This window comes from Beta vulgaris, chromosome 5 (genome assembly GCF_026745355.1).
Source record: "Beta vulgaris subsp. vulgaris cultivar EL10 chromosome 5, EL10.2, whole genome shotgun sequence".
Lineage (NCBI taxonomy): Eukaryota > Viridiplantae > Streptophyta > Magnoliopsida > Caryophyllales > Amaranthaceae > Beta > Beta vulgaris.
In genome coordinates, this window is record NC_079206.1 from 29,147,492 (window position 1) to 29,163,148 (window position 15,657).

The following is a 15,657-nucleotide window of genomic DNA, read 5'->3' on the forward strand; positions in this document are numbered from 1 at the left end:
TTGACTTGTTTGGAGTTTGTTTTGCTTTTTGTTGTATGAACTTTTCCTATCGAAAAAAGAGTAGTAATTGATTTTTATTATTTCTTTTCCTTTTTTCTTCTTTCTGATTTTTGTCCATTTTTTTAAACGATTTTAAAGACTACAAATTCATTTGTTTTTATGTGCTCCAAGTCTTTAACAAGTGATTTTTAAATCATACATTTCTAACAATTAATTTATTTGCTCCCAAATAAATAAATACGATAATTTGACTACATTTACTTTTTATATGTAGTACTCCCTCTGTTTTTTTTATCTTTCTCACTTGGAATCTTGACACTATTCATACATAGAGAGAATCTTCTCAAATGTTCTCAATTTATAAGAAAAAACATAGTCATGTGGGGTCTTGTTTGATTCGTCTCAATTAGTACTTTATTAATATTCAATCGTTATAATTTTTACTAATATATAATGAAAGATATTTAAGTTTTAAAACGTGCATTGGAAGACGCGCATAGGAAAGTGAGAATGATAAAAAAAAACAGAGGGAGTACTAAATTTGACTAAGTAAAAGAATAATTATATAGTATGTTGAACTACTTGTTAATCTCTATATTACTTTCTAATTATCAACTCGTTATACTTTTTTGTTGATAAATAAGTAATTAAAAAATTAATGGGCAAAATTGTGTGTTTGAGGTATTAAAGTTAAATTTCTTGTTGTTTTTTTTTTTTTAAAAGTTAGAGTGCTATTTATATCGAAAAGATTATGATGTATGAAAAAAATAACTACAATGGAAGGATTTTCTAATAACTGACATGAAAAATATAAACCTTGAGCTTGACTTGATTCTCATTGCCAATATGTGTATCATATAATTATTGTTATTAGATGGTTTGTTCAAGACCCCAAAACTTAAAATCTTGGATCCGTCTCATTCCCTAGTTGTCCCAAATCATGAAGCGAAAAAGTCTACAAGTGGGCTTCAGCGGCTATCTCAACTTTGTTATTAAAATATTATGACTACTAACATGTATGGTTGCTTTTATCCATAATTATTAATTCATTTTTTTATATTATATTAAAAATTAATGAAATATTTTTAATAAATAAAAACTACTAAAAATCAGTGAAATATTTTTAGCAATTAAAAAACTATCGTGCCTGTTCGCGAGCTTTCGAGCTTAGCTTAGATAGCTTAGACTCGACTCGTTAGAGTCTCGAGCCAAACCCGAACTCGAGGCGAGCCCACTCGAGCCGAATTTTGACCGAGTCGAGCCCACTCGAGCCGAATTTTGACCGAGTCGAACTCGAATAATTTGCGAACCACCCTGACTCATTAACACTCCTACTTGGGGCATCATTAAGGAATATTTTAATGATTTTTCAAACTAGAGGCACAATGATTTTTCTTTGATCCACCGTAAAGCTCAGAGGCCAGAGCACAGCAGCAATCCGCATGGGAAAGTAGCAAACTGTAAATATTTGCGTGGCATTTGAGCTCACACCTCAAAACAAAAATAAAAAGAAAATTCAACCTCATAACATCACAAATCTCTCTTTCTCTCCACCTTGGTGGAACTTAGCTAACAACAAGCATCATCAATGGCGAAATCGAGCGCCGACGATCAAGAGCTACGGCGAGCATGTGAATCCGCCATTGAAGGCACCAAACAGAAGATCATAATGTCGATCCGAGTCGCCAAGAGTCGTGGTGTTTGGGGTAAATCCGGCAAATTAGGCCGTCAAATGGCCAAACCTAGGGTTCTTGCCATTTCCAGTTACGTTCATCTTATTCTTTTCATTTCGCATTTGATCTCTGATTTACGAGTGTACTGCTTAATAATTCTCTGTTTGAATTGCCTACTCTTTTGTGTCTGTCATTATGATACTCTATGATTCGTCTTAGTTGTCGAATTTAGGCAAATTGCAATCGAGTAAACTTGGATTCGCGATTGAATGATAGATTTCTTTTTCCTTCAAAATTTTGTTTTAATGGTGTTTTGGTTATATCTGATGCCACTTCCAAGTTTCAAAACTGCTAGTTTTGTGTTTTTAAAATGGTTAACCAATCGCTTAAGTAGGAAAAGTCTAGCAGTGTATTATGATGAATTGTTTGCAGACTGTATGTCATGGTTTTACAGGAATGTGGAATTCCCATGCTTAGATAGTTGTGCTATATGGGTTATGGCTTTTAAGTTTTCCGTGCTTAAGATTTTTGCATTTGAAGGAGTGTAAGGATATTCTATATTAAGTTTTAATATGACTGTCCATCCATGATCCATGTCAAGCTAGTGTGAGGACCTTACCAAGTTGCAGATAGGAATGTTCTAGTCGTTCCTGCATCAACTTAAGCAAGTAATATTGTGAAATAGTTGAGCTAATCAGCTACCTTATAAGCTCCTGCATGGGTTTTAGCTTTTATCTTATCAATTTCAGTGAACTTATCAGTTTGAGTTTATTTTCATCTAGTATTGCTAAGAGCAACTCCAATGGTGAGCTACAACACCTTGTAGCTTGACTTGCCACATCACCTTTTTAAGCAATATTGTTTTCTAGCTACAATTCTTTCAATGGTAGGCTACAACACATTATTGCTTGAATGGTCCCACATCTCAATTAATATTTACAACTATAATTTTTATTCAATTATAATGAGGAGGAAATAAAACAATTGTGTCTTTATTGTTGATGGAGATGCACTCACAAGTCATATGACGTGTAAACATCACCTTTCTTTTTCCAATTTTAAGTCATAGTGCCTTTTTGAAGTTAAGAAACTAGCTTGGTGGAGCAAGTGTTGCTCTCAAGCAGGTATCAATTATCTTGCTCCAATAGTTGAGCAACTTGCTTACTACTTTCAAATATTGCAATCATGTCCAAAATTACAACCATTGGAGTTGCTCTAAACAGAGCCACTAGATAGAGCTGCTGCCAGCTAGTAGGAGTAATGGGTAAATGTTGTCTTTGAATGAAAAGATAAGCTATTAGGGGTTCTTGGAATTTGAATCATGGATATAGACTTTTTTACACAAACAGTTCTAGTAGCTTTGTCTCATAGTGGGCGTATATTGTCAGTGTGGTCAATACAAGGTCTAATTTAAGCAAGTGTGTATACTCTATAGTGCAAGAGGACCGGGGTATATGCTGTTAGTGTTGAGGGTTGGATTAGCTATTGGGGGTAATAATTTCTAATTTAAAGTTTTTGGAGGATTTTGGAAAACTACATGATGAGAGTTAATAATGGGAGAAAATTTATATTTGTTGCACGGAGCCTCTTTATAATTGAACCGCCCTTGTCATAAAGGGAATGCTTTATTTTTCAGTTTCGACCTTAGATCATCATATCCACCGGTTGGGTTCATTCATGTTTTGAGTTATCTCTTCAATTGGGAAACCGGCAGAGCCTTGATTGTGGCTATCAAGTCAAGAGACGAAGAAAACACAAGATGCGAATGAAATTTCTTTAAAATCGGTATGAGTTTAAGGAGGGTATTGTTGGTGGTGATGACTGATGAGTTCCTCAATGGCCCTTAAGTTCTTCTGTTTTGTATACATTTTGTCCTCAAGCTTGTTCTTCTCCTACTTATTTAGGATTCATGTAGATTGTCAAATGAAAAATGTTATAAAGATGGCTTACTTGAGATCAAGTTGTGCTGTAAGGCTTTCTTGCCTTATGGCATTAAATTGAAAGAGATTCCTAAATATTGTAACCAAAAGATGAAGAGTTGGATATAAAAAAATAAAGAAAAGAAGAGAACCCCAAAGAACAAACAATGAATAGTACAATATGTTTTTCCTTTGAAAGGAAAATACAACTTTGCAGTTCAGAGGTTCCTAGTGGTTGTTGGAAATTGGAATCGGGATACAAGTAGAGAATGACGAAGATACAATGACACATGTGCTTGCATGTGCTGCCAATGGATCTTATTAGAAGACATTAGGGGTGTCACCCAGTTAGAAGAGGGTTAAGAATATAAAAGTTATGTCCTCAAGATCTCATATAAGAATTATATCCAAAATCAACAAAAAACTCTAATGTCAATAAGAGCCTGATACTTGAACTTCAGCTATAAAAACCCCAAAAATAGAAACTTGGAACCTTCGTAACTGATAAGATCAACCCTCAAAAATTCTTCCGTTTGTTTTGTGGCTACCATCTAATTGTAATGATCTTCCACAAATCACTAAACCAACCTTTACTCATCCTTCTTTCTTTTTTTTGGAGCCAGGAGAACTTCTTGCATAGAGAAATTTGCACCAAACCTATCTGAAACAAGGCTAATGATAAAGTGCCAAAGAGAAAGAACCCTATGGTAGAAGATTAAAAGATAATTAAGAAATTATTTTTCTGATGGGATGACTTGTGCTACAAAAACTCATTACACAAAAGGATGTATTCTCATCATGCTACAAGAAAGACATTCTAATAGCCTTGGGTTCGATCTTTCTTCCCTAAAGTCTTAAAAAAGAAACATTTTGATAACTTCTTTGATACTAAGGCCCCTTTGAACCATTCTTTACCTTAAACCAACTCAGGACCTGACAGCATGCTATTGTCCTAGAAAGGATTTCCATATGCCTACTCCATGAAAGAATTGTAGCTTCTCTACACTATAGATGTTCTTAGTGATATCCTTTTGTCTATGCTGCATTTTTGCCTTAGAAGCATTGTTCATGATACGAATGGGCCTAATACCAAGGCCTCCATTATGCTTGGGCAACACACATCTTCTCACTTAACCTAATTGAAACTCGTTGAAGAATCATGGTTAGCCCATAAGAGTCATATTTTCAGTCTTCTCTAGCTATAGCTCTCACTAGCATGGATAGTGAATTTGGACGTAAATTAAATGGGTATTACTAAGAGAGGTTGCTTTTACTTTTATTACTAGTTTATACTATTATTACTAGTTCCTACTTTTTTCATTACTAGCTTATGGTTAGCCCATATTTACTAGTTCATGGTTAGCTCATTTTTTGCTTTTATTACAGTGTGCTTTTTTCGTTATTGAAATCCTCTTTTATCTCTCTGCTCAACAGTTTTCTGCCCAATGTTTGTATTCTTTGTCTCCTAGTAGGTGTTTGGAGTTTGGGTTTTTTCTCTCCCCTTGTGAGAGTTTAAAGTTTGAATTTTTATGGTTTCTTTCAAAAGATGCAGTTCACTGATTGTACAATATACAATTTTGCTATCGTTATTAGATTTTCGTTTGCGGTCTACACGGTTAATTAAATAAATTTCTTCTCAAAACTATGTTCCAACGATAGATGCTTTCATAGAAAGCTGCATGATTTAGCAACCAAAGTGAGGGTATGCTTTATTGTCAAATTTGGTTCATCCTTATCATGGATAAGAACTAAGAAGAATTCTATTTAGTCAATTTAGATTGGTTTTTTCTTCAATACCTATTTTAGATGCCATATGGCTTTGAATTAATGACCTTTATCTTTTCCCTCGAAAAAAAGAGAAGCGACATGACTTTGTCGTATTATTTTCTGTAAGTTATTTATCTTATTTTTGTACCAAATTAACCAATTCAGCCTGTAGAAATTATGCTCATATTGTTGTATGGAAGGGAGTTTAATTTGCAGGGGAATGAAATACATCTAGCTTAGGAAGTAGTTCCACTCTGTAGTGCTGTGAAGATTATGCTACATGCTTATGTAAGATAATTTGCGAAGATTATGCTACATGACTATATAAGATAATCTATAAGTTACCTCAATATTGTGCTATATAACCTACTCAGCCTGTACAGATTATGCTAATATCATTTTGCAGATTCAGAATGTTAATTTGTGGGGGAAAGCTATGCATGTAGCTTGCAACTTTTTGCTTGATGGGTTTTATGAAGTTTGACAGGAGTATCAGTTGAGCAATACTCTATGATAAGATGTATTTTAGTGTTCTTAGGAAGTAGTTGCACGCTGTAGTGCTGTGAAGATTATGCTACATGCCTATGTAAGATAATCTGTGAAGATTATGCTGCATGCCTATATAATACAATCTATAAGTTACCTCAATTTTGTGCCACATAACCTACTCACCTGTACAGATTATGGTGATATCATTTGCAGATTCGGAATGTTAATTTGTGGGGGAAAGCTATACATGTGTCATGTAGCTTGCAACTTTTTGCTTGATGGGTTTTATGAAGTTTGATAGGAGTATCAGTTGAGCAATACTCCATGATAAGATGTATTTTAGTGTTGTTGAATTCTCCATAGGTTTTTTGTTGTTTGAAGATGCAATTCTCAGTCTTCAATTCTTCATAATTTCTGATTATGCATTAGTTAGCCATTTTCCCATTTAAATTTCAATCACTGTCTCCTTCAGTCTCCTTTTCTGTATGTGTTCCTTGTAATTATCTATGTCATGTAGCTTTAAAATTTGACAAATTCCACTTAATACAGTAAAACAGAAGGCCCAGCGGACGAAAGCTTTCCTTCGTGTCTTAAAATATTCTAATGGGGGTATTCTCGAGGTAATTTTGTCATTTCAATGCAGTTTTTACTTTGTCACCCTCTTTTACAATCTCAGGAAAGGCAATTTTCTCGGGTATCTTGAGTATGATGATGAAAATATTTCCATCGGTATTTAGTACAATTGTGAGCTAGACTATGACTTAATAACAAGTTGAGAAAAATTAACTAGAATAACAATTGGAAGATAATTTGTCTAAACTGAAGTAAATGATGTATTCTAGGATTTAGATGGTTAACTTGGACCCCTGGGTTTTTAATGCGTTTCAAATTGGTATATTAGGTTTATATTGGACTAACCTGTCCTACTTTGTTCATTTTATTTATTATTTATTGTAGCCAGCAAAAATATACAAGTTAAAACATCTCTCAAAGGTGGAGGTTAATTCAAACGATCCCAGTGGATGTACTTTCACTTTGGTACTGCCTACTCTCTCTTTTAACTTGGGAGAAATTTATTATTGTATTTTTTAAGTTTTCGTGACTTTACAGTTTGCTGTTTCACAAAGTAGAGAAAGAAGAAATAAAATTGATAATGTTCCTCTGTTCTATTAAAAAGTCGATAATCTCCTGACTTTCTTTCTATCGCTTCAGGGTTTTGATAACCTTAGGAATCAAACAGTTGCCCCTCCGCAATGGACTATGCGGAATACTGATGATAGGTATTATCTGTGGAGCCTTATTTCTTTCAAGAGTCAAGAAAGTTGTCTTTACATTCATTCACATCTCATACCTCTGATTGTACATGCAGGAACCGTCTCTTACTTTGTATCTTAAATGTCTGTAAAGACATGCTTGGTCGTCTCCCAAAAGTTGTGGGGATAGATGTTGTTGAGATGGCTCTTTGGGCAAAGGTACAAAACTATATGTGTGACTTTACTTCAGATATCTTTGTATACTCTTTCTGTACAAGCCGTCTTTCGGCTAAAAGATTTGAATCTGATCTTACTACATACGTTTTTGCTGCTTTATACATTAATTTTCTGAAAATGTATCATATAATATACGGAAATCTATTATATGTATTTGGGACTATTAGAAGGTAATATATGTGGCATTGCAGATGTGGGAAACGACATGTATGATGTTTCGATATCCTCTTAAAATTTCCTCTTTATTTTTTTTTCCTGTTGCATCATATGGGCTTTTGCTCTTGTCCATGAACAACTTTGACCATTAGTATCACTAATTGTCTGTTAGTAGAAATTATAAAAAAGGTCACCAATGAACCTCATCTTGTGTCTGGATCTGACCATGGGTCAGGTTGCCAAACCATTCGTGCTTGGAAGGATGGAGTAGAAAGGGGAGGATAAAGAGAGAAAAAAATTTCAACAGTAATTTTCCCTTTTGACTTCCTGAACTTTTGAAAGGATAAAATTTGTCCCCTTTAATAGATATCCACCATCAGTTATCCTATGAATCCTCCTCCCTTAACTTTCATCTAATTCCAGTCCCCTGTGTAGTTGTTTAATTTATCTTGATGCACTACAGGAGAACACTACTACCACCGCCACAACCAATCAGGTGAATTCTGAAGATGGGCCTGATCCTACAACAATCACTGAAAAGGACATGAAGGTTAATGTGGAGAAGGATCTTGTATCCCAAGCAGAGGAAGAGGACATGGAAGCTCTTCTTGGCACGTATGCGTTCTTATCTTCACTTTTCATTAGCTTGTTGTTTTTCAAGAATTGTTTTTAAGATAAACTAGAACAACTGAGTAAAAGTATGCAACCCTATCGTGCCTTGTCTAGATTGTTACAGGGGCTGTTTTCTTATATGGTTTTGAAATATTGATGATGTACAAAAATATCAAACCTAACCAAAGGTAAAGCTAGTAAAACATAGAAAAAATTGTGGTTGTGAAGTGTGTTGTAATGGATGCACCTTGTGAATGTTACATGAGTTACATGATTGCATTACTCACACAGTCACAGCCATCATGGTATTATTTGACAAATTGGGAAATTTTCTTGTCAGTTTTTTTAGATTTTACTTGAAAAGATAGGTTTTAATACCCAAAAGTTTAGAAGTTATGAATTGACACGAGTCTATATTACATTCCATGATTGGCTTTAGATGAAAGAATTGATTAAAGGAGACTTTTTGAAAATGATTTTACGGTCTTGTGTCTTATTGGTTGTCAAATTCATGTTACTATGATAGCTTTAGGGCATGCTTTTTTTGGCTTTATCCCTTCGTTTCTAGTTTCTACATTAATAGCACCACCTTGGTGTCTTTTTAATATAGACTAGTTTTAAGCCCGTGTGAAGATGATAAAAGAGAATGAAAAGTAGGGGAGAAGCCAGGAAGGTCAGTGAACGGTTATATGTCAGCCATATTGGATAGTGCTAGCTCAGTTCCCTCATCAAAAGTAAATCACCTCATTGAAGTTGACCAACAGGAAAAAGGAAAAGTCATGAGAACCTTAACTATAAATTTCATTAGTGGATAGTACTTAGTGTTTATGAGAACCTAAAATATTATTAGATCGCACTTATATGTCAGCCATATTGAATAGCACTTGTGTTTATAAGAATCTAAAATATAATTTCCCTTATTGGAGAATGAGTTAAATTGCAATGTATTAGACAGCCTGCCTTCCCCTTATTCTGATCAGCTCTTAATAGGAATTGGGGTAGCTCGGATAAATGGAGGGGGATTCTAGGAATTGGCTAGCTCTGATAAATGGAGGGGGATGTAGTTTTGTCCCTTCCATTACTGCTCTGCAACAGCACAAAATATTGGGTGAATGTAGGTTCATTTACTTCAATCGATGAATGTATTTTTTTTTATTTTTTTTTAATTTGTTTGAAGTTTCTATTTCAACAAAAAGATTCTTCTATTCTTGACTTTTGGCTTTCAAAATGAAAATATTGGTGACAACTTCACAAGACAATATTTAGCAAAGTGATCACTTCATATTATAGGGAACACCTGGAAAGTCTTTAGAGATCCTCTCATAAAGTAATGCCATATAACAAATAGATACAGATATTTTGGGAGGAAGAATGAAGGTAACCTCCTCCAGAGTTTGCAAATTGCAACTACTGTCAAATTATATTTTATAGTCGGATTGAGCATGACGTCAAAAAAATTGATGACAGAGAAACATGAGCTACCTATAAGACATGTTTGAAGCTTAAGAAAGCTAGATGGTTTTGACATATGTAAGACATGTTGGGAGTAAGGATCTATAAGAGAATTACTACACATCTCTAATCTGATATCTTGGCAAAATTTGATAAGGAGAATTGATGACAGAGAAACATGAGCTACCTATGTTGTGGTTTTGGTAAGCTTAGTCAATTGCTCTCTCTCCCTGTCATTATTCTCACTCTTGTTCTTTCTCTGCTTTCTAGAAATTTTTATTTAATGTTTAGAACCTCTCAAGTTTCTTTATCTTTCTAGTTCATTATGAAAACTATACATATCTATGTTTTTATTAGTGTAACACCCTCCAATTTTTAAATAAACAAATACTCAAATAAATTTAGTTTGCGAAAATCATTTAGTCAAACTCGAAGGATATTACTGCCCATTTACTCTCTAAGGGTAAACGAAAGGCTAACAAAACTAATTAATTAACTCAAAGTACCTAATGTAAGAGAATTTGAAGTTAAGAATACTATTACAACCAAAATTTGGACAATACTAAAAATAAATAATTCTATGACAGGAGAACTAAATAAAGTCATCTAGGTGAATTAACTAAGCGTCGCTCGAGATCCCATCACAAAGTCGACCTGCAAGGTAATAGAAAAGAAGACAACAAGAAGAGATAACTCCCAAAAATGCGAAAAACTGAGTAATTCGACTCCATCTCGTAAAAATAATAAATTCTAAAAAAATAAGTTTTAAGTTTAGAAGGAAAGATGAACAAATAATAATAATAATGCTTGGGTTCTAAAACGTTTATATTAATAACTCCAGTCATAAGTCACAAAATCAAATAACATGTAATCCCACAATTATCAAACATAATTTTAATTGAGGGAATATGAACGCCAGTAGGCCGGAACTAATCCCTATTATCCGCCTACTTCAAAAAGAGGTGGTCACCCTATTCCACCATGGCCATTGGCCAATATCATAAAGTTTCTAGTGCGCACACCCCTTCTACTTGGCTCTCAACAAATAGAAGGAATACAACAGTTTTGTATCGAATATAATAGTAAACCTATAGATAGCTATACTATCATATAGGGCCACTTGTTCAAAATCCTTTCAGGCTTCATTACCCTTAGCTTTATTTAAAAGGATAATAAAGTACACAAGTTCTCAATTTAATAACCATACAATTTCACAAATCTTTTCAATATAGGACATATTCAAGTCATAAGTTCTTTACAAGAATAATCACATTAGTAATTACTTATTAGTAGTCATTGTTCCAAAATAATTACATGATAATAAAAGATTTATATTATTAGCAACAATAAAATAACATAATCAACTATTATAGTAATACGAGAATCATATGCTTATAATAGTAATTACTAACTCATAAATTAATAACATTAGTCTATAGATTATTTGTCACATACATAACCACGTAATCACACAGTTACATAGGTAATCGTTTTACAATGGGAATTAGAGTACGATGGACATACAAATTACCTCGAGTAGCGCAAATATGAATAATAAAGTCACCCCTCGAAAGCTCCTTCTACAAAATCTCCGTCTACAATAGTAAGGTAACAAACGAAATTAGTCACCTAGTAATACTCGAAAATTTTCTAAGTTGTTAAGTTGAAGGTAGAAGATACTATAAAAGTTCTCATTAAAATATAAAGTTAAGTGTCAAAAGTTGTACATAGGTCAGTGTTTAAAAATGGAGGAACAAAAGAAAGAAAAAGATTTTTCAAAAAAAAAAAAAAAAAAAACAAGCATGGCAATTGACTGTTGTCATTTGAAACAAATAATGAAACGTGGGCAGATTGTTTGCAAAAGATAAATAATACAAAAAGCACAATAAAGTAGGAAGAAGACCAAAAGCTTAAACAACAAAACTTTCTGATTCTTTAGAATCAGTTTCCTTCGAAAAAGAACACAGAGACCAGAAGAGAAAAACAAGGAAAAAAGAAGAAAAAGAAGAAGAAAGAAGGGTCATGCCAACCAGTCCGGCAACTAGCGGCGGTGGCAAGTAGTGGGTCGACTTAACAGGTTCATCTTTTTCTTTTATATTTTCCGGCGAAGGTCGAGAGTAATGATGAAGAAGTGGAACTTAAAGGAGCAAAATCAGTACCCACACAAGAGGAAGAGTTCAGCAAAGTGATCTGGTGGGAGAGAGTTGTGGGTTTTTATAGTGTAATTATCAAGAGTAATTTAGGGTAGATGGATCTTTGATTGCTTGATTTCTCAATCAATGAGATTGATTGGAGGCTAATTGATTATATAAAAAAACTAATATGAACCCGGTGCACACTAATTAGTGTGCACCCGATCCATATCACGTGAGTTTATAATAGTGTATATTGATATGATATAGTGTATGTTAAAATGATATAGTGTATGTTAAAATGATATAGTGTATATTAAAATGATATAGTATATGTTACAGTGATATAGTGTATGTTAAAATGATAGTGTATATTAAAATGATATAGTGTATGTTACAGTGATATAGTGTATGTTAAAATGATATAGTGTATGTTAAAATGATATAGTGTATGTTACAGTGATATAGTGTATGTTAAAGTGATATAGTGTATGTTATAATGATATAGTGTATGTTAAAATGATATAGTGTATGTTAAAGTGATATAGTGTATGTTAAAGCGATATAGTGTGTGTTAATATGATATAGTGTATGTTACAATGATATAGTGTATGTTAAAGTGATATAGTGTATGTTAAAGTGATATAGGGTGTGTTAAAGTGATATAGTGTGTGTTAAAATGATATAGTGTATGCTACAATGATATAGTGTATGTTAAAGTGATATAGTGTATGTTAAAGTGATATAGGGTGTGTTAAAGTGATATAGTGTATGTTATAATGATATAGTGTACGTTAAAATGATATAGTGTATGTTAAAGTGATATAACGGGTCATGTGCCTGGACCTGGTCCACACTATTTTTAGTGTGAACCGGGTCCACGCAAGTCGGATTGTTGATTAAAATCAAGTCATCCCTGATTGTAATCTTTGATTGAAAGTAAAAATGGAAGGAAAAATATTAAGTTTTGTCTATTCAAGGAAGATGTTAACAGAATAATTTCTCTTCCTTGTTCCTTTTTTTTTTGAATACTAAATCTAAGGAGAAAGTTGAAATCAGACATTGGTTTGCAAATGTAATATCATAATACGTAACTGAAATTTGAGTCATAAGGAAAGGTAAATAATGTATTATTGTAAAAATTGTATTATTTAATAAAATGTATTATTATTTATGCATTATAAAAATAATGTATTAAGGTAAAAAGTGTAAAAATGTAACAAAATATATAATTTTGTAAAACAGAATGTTATAACGAAATTTGTGAAAATGATTTCGGAATATAACATTTAGTCTGTCTTCTGTTTATCTGATTGCAATAAATTGTTAACTCCTAGAGGAGGATTGCTTTTGGTGGATGATGGTCGATCTAAAACTAGAACCTTCCTTATTCACCTTAGCTGCACCATAGAACAAAGTAAGGCCATTGGTTTTAAGATTTTAAAACTTATATGATAAGTTATCTAATAAAGTCAAATTAGTCAAACTGATTCTGATCATGTTTTTCTATGAAAACTGACAGCAAAAAGGATATGGAAACAACTTATTCTGGTTTCCATAATTCTGTTTTTAGTTCTTAAAAGAACTAGAAACTGAAGAGAAACAATGGCAAACAGGTTCTAAACTTCAAGATTCAGACACAAACTTGAAATCAAAGCTCGAACTCCATGAAAAATCTCAAATAGGGTTTGGATGCTCAGGAATCAAATTTCTGAAAACAAACTAGTGTGCTCTTTCCTTATGTCAAAAGAGGAGAATTAAGCAGGATTTGGTATCTAATCTATATGAAAGGCTCCTTAAAGGAATCTGTTAGTAGTTGACTCTTTCTTCCAATGGCTATTCCCTTATATGTTCTGTTTTCCTGTATCAGATCTAGATCAGTTAAAATACTAGGTTCTCTTCTTCGTTACCAAAATTTGCTTAAAATTTGTTTGGAGCATATCTATTTAATTCTGTTTATTGATGATTGATACTAGGCTCTCTTCTTCAAACTTGTCAAAACTAGGTTCTAACCATCTGGATATGTTGTTGACGATTGATAGCTTCTGTAAATTCTGCTTATTATTTGGAGTATACTTGTTTAGTTTGCTTCTCATTTGTTACGGTATTAGGCTTATATATTCCAGTATTCCACCTACACGCTGTTGGGAATATAACATGTTGAAAGATCCTTATTTTATTTTCTTCCGGAAAGAAGGCATCAGCTCTTAATAACAATCCATTAACATTCTACGGGCTTGATTGGTTTGCTGAATGCAGTTATGTCATGGGTATTGGCGAAGCAGAAGCTTTTTCTGAAAGGTTGAAGCGTGAACTTCAGGCTTTGGAAGCAGCAAATGTTCATGCTATCTTGGAAACAGAGACCCTGGTGGAGCAGGTGAAATTCCTTTTACTTTGTTCATATTCTCTTTAAAATGCCCTTTGTGGATTGTCTTACAATGAATTCATCTAGCTTTACCTTAAGAGGTAAATTTTCCTTGGATTATTAGAAAGTTCTATGTTGTGTCTTACCTTTATGTTCGAGCAGCCTAACTTTTAAAACTATTGACTACATGCAACAAAAAGATAAAATTAGTGTCATACTGCCTTGTACATGTTTTCCCCTTGTAAATGTATAGCCAGATTTCCTGTTTAGAATAGCAGACTTTGCTAAATATAGAGATTTGAATGCGAACTTTTTTGTTTGCTTCTAGCCTCTCAAGTTCTCAATAGATAAATAGAAAATGTCAAAGTTTTAGTTTTGTAACTTCTCCACGTTGCTGATACACCACAGATAATACATAGAGAAATTTTTACAGCTTCAGCTGGAACAATGACGAGGAAGTCACTGTACTCCATATTGGCTCAAATAGCTTCTATGTGATGAGTATATATGAAGACTAATTTCTGGTTACATTTCATATATATGCAGTGCTTTATTAAAGTCAGCCATGTTCCAGGATGAACTCAGAATTTTCAGACTAGAGTTACAACAAAGAGATGCTCGTCTCATAGAAAGCATCGCTTTTTCCAGTACCGATAGATTTTGATTCTATAAAAATAGGAATGGCATTCTGACCAAAAACTTTTACCTCAAGGAGAAATTTCGCATATTCCATGAACTATGAAGAGCGAAATTAAGGATTGAGATCCTGTATATGACTGATTTCAATAAAAACACACAAAACATGCACATTTGAATAATGCTCAGCCCCTTTTTCTCCATACAATTTTGACGATTAAACTTACATAAATGATCAACGAAGAGTGTGATTTGGGATTGGGAGAATTTCAGCCCTCGTTCGTGATGACAAAGGCTATGTTCAGTTCACCGTATTTTTGCTTATTTCAGATCACATCAGATCAGAAAAAATAAGTTCAGATCAGTTCAGATCATGCTTATATTTAAAAATCATTATTATTATGAAATATCTTTCATTACATATTAGTAAAAATTATAATTAATGAATATTAATAAAGTACTCATTGAGACGAATCAAACAAGACCCCACATGACTATATTTTTTTCTTATATATTGAGAAAAATCTAAAAGATAAGATCTTGTAAATCAGATCACATCAGATCAGTTCAGATCAGATGAGATCAGAAAAAATAAGTTCAGATCAGATAAGTTCAGATCAAAAAATTTCAGGTGAACTAAACATAGCCAAAGTACTAACCATTGCTATTGCCGTTTAAGAGATTCCAGGAATTGCGTGATAGTATACAATTTATTTTGAAGTAGTTCATGACTTACATTGTTTAGCTGACTAACATGTTTGCTTAATGCAGGTTCTAAGAGGGCTTGATAATGCCTTGAACTGTGTGGATGATATGGATGAATGGCTGGGAATATTCAATGTGAAACTGAGACACATGAGAGAAGACATTGAGTCGGTAAGGTGGATACAACATTCGAGGGACTTTTTTAGGTCAGATTATCAGTAGATTAATCCATTCATCTAGTTTGATAGCATTTCAAATAAA

At 33.3% G+C, this 15,657-nt stretch overlaps 1 protein-coding gene and 1 long non-coding RNA gene across 2 annotated transcripts in view; one reads left to right on the plus strand and one right to left on the minus strand.

Moving 5' to 3' along the window:
- The first annotated feature begins 1,395 nt into the window (after nucleotides 1–1,395).
- The window catches only part of LOC104893371 (exocyst complex component SEC3A), a 29,250-nt gene continuing 14,988 nt past the window's right edge, over nucleotides 1,396–15,657 (plus strand). The window contains exons 1-8 of the mRNA XM_010679466.3: nucleotides 1,396–1,763; nucleotides 6,398–6,468; nucleotides 6,806–6,886; nucleotides 7,061–7,128; nucleotides 7,218–7,320; nucleotides 7,958–8,109; nucleotides 13,950–14,067; nucleotides 15,463–15,567. Of these exons, the coding sequence (XP_010677768.1) occupies nucleotides 1,589–1,763; nucleotides 6,398–6,468; nucleotides 6,806–6,886; nucleotides 7,061–7,128; nucleotides 7,218–7,320; nucleotides 7,958–8,109; nucleotides 13,950–14,067; nucleotides 15,463–15,567 (873 nt within the window). The 5' untranslated portion in view covers nucleotides 1,396–1,588. The remainder of the gene's footprint in view (nucleotides 1,764–6,397; nucleotides 6,469–6,805; nucleotides 6,887–7,060; nucleotides 7,129–7,217; nucleotides 7,321–7,957; nucleotides 8,110–13,949; nucleotides 14,068–15,462; nucleotides 15,568–15,657) is intronic.
- Nucleotides 10,869–11,959, minus strand: LOC125497517 (uncharacterized). The gene is made up of 2 exons (XR_007274377.2): nucleotides 11,718–11,959; nucleotides 10,869–11,153 (listed from the first exon to the last, which is right to left on the minus strand). It is a non-coding gene; the product is annotated as an uncharacterized LOC125497517 (long non-coding RNA).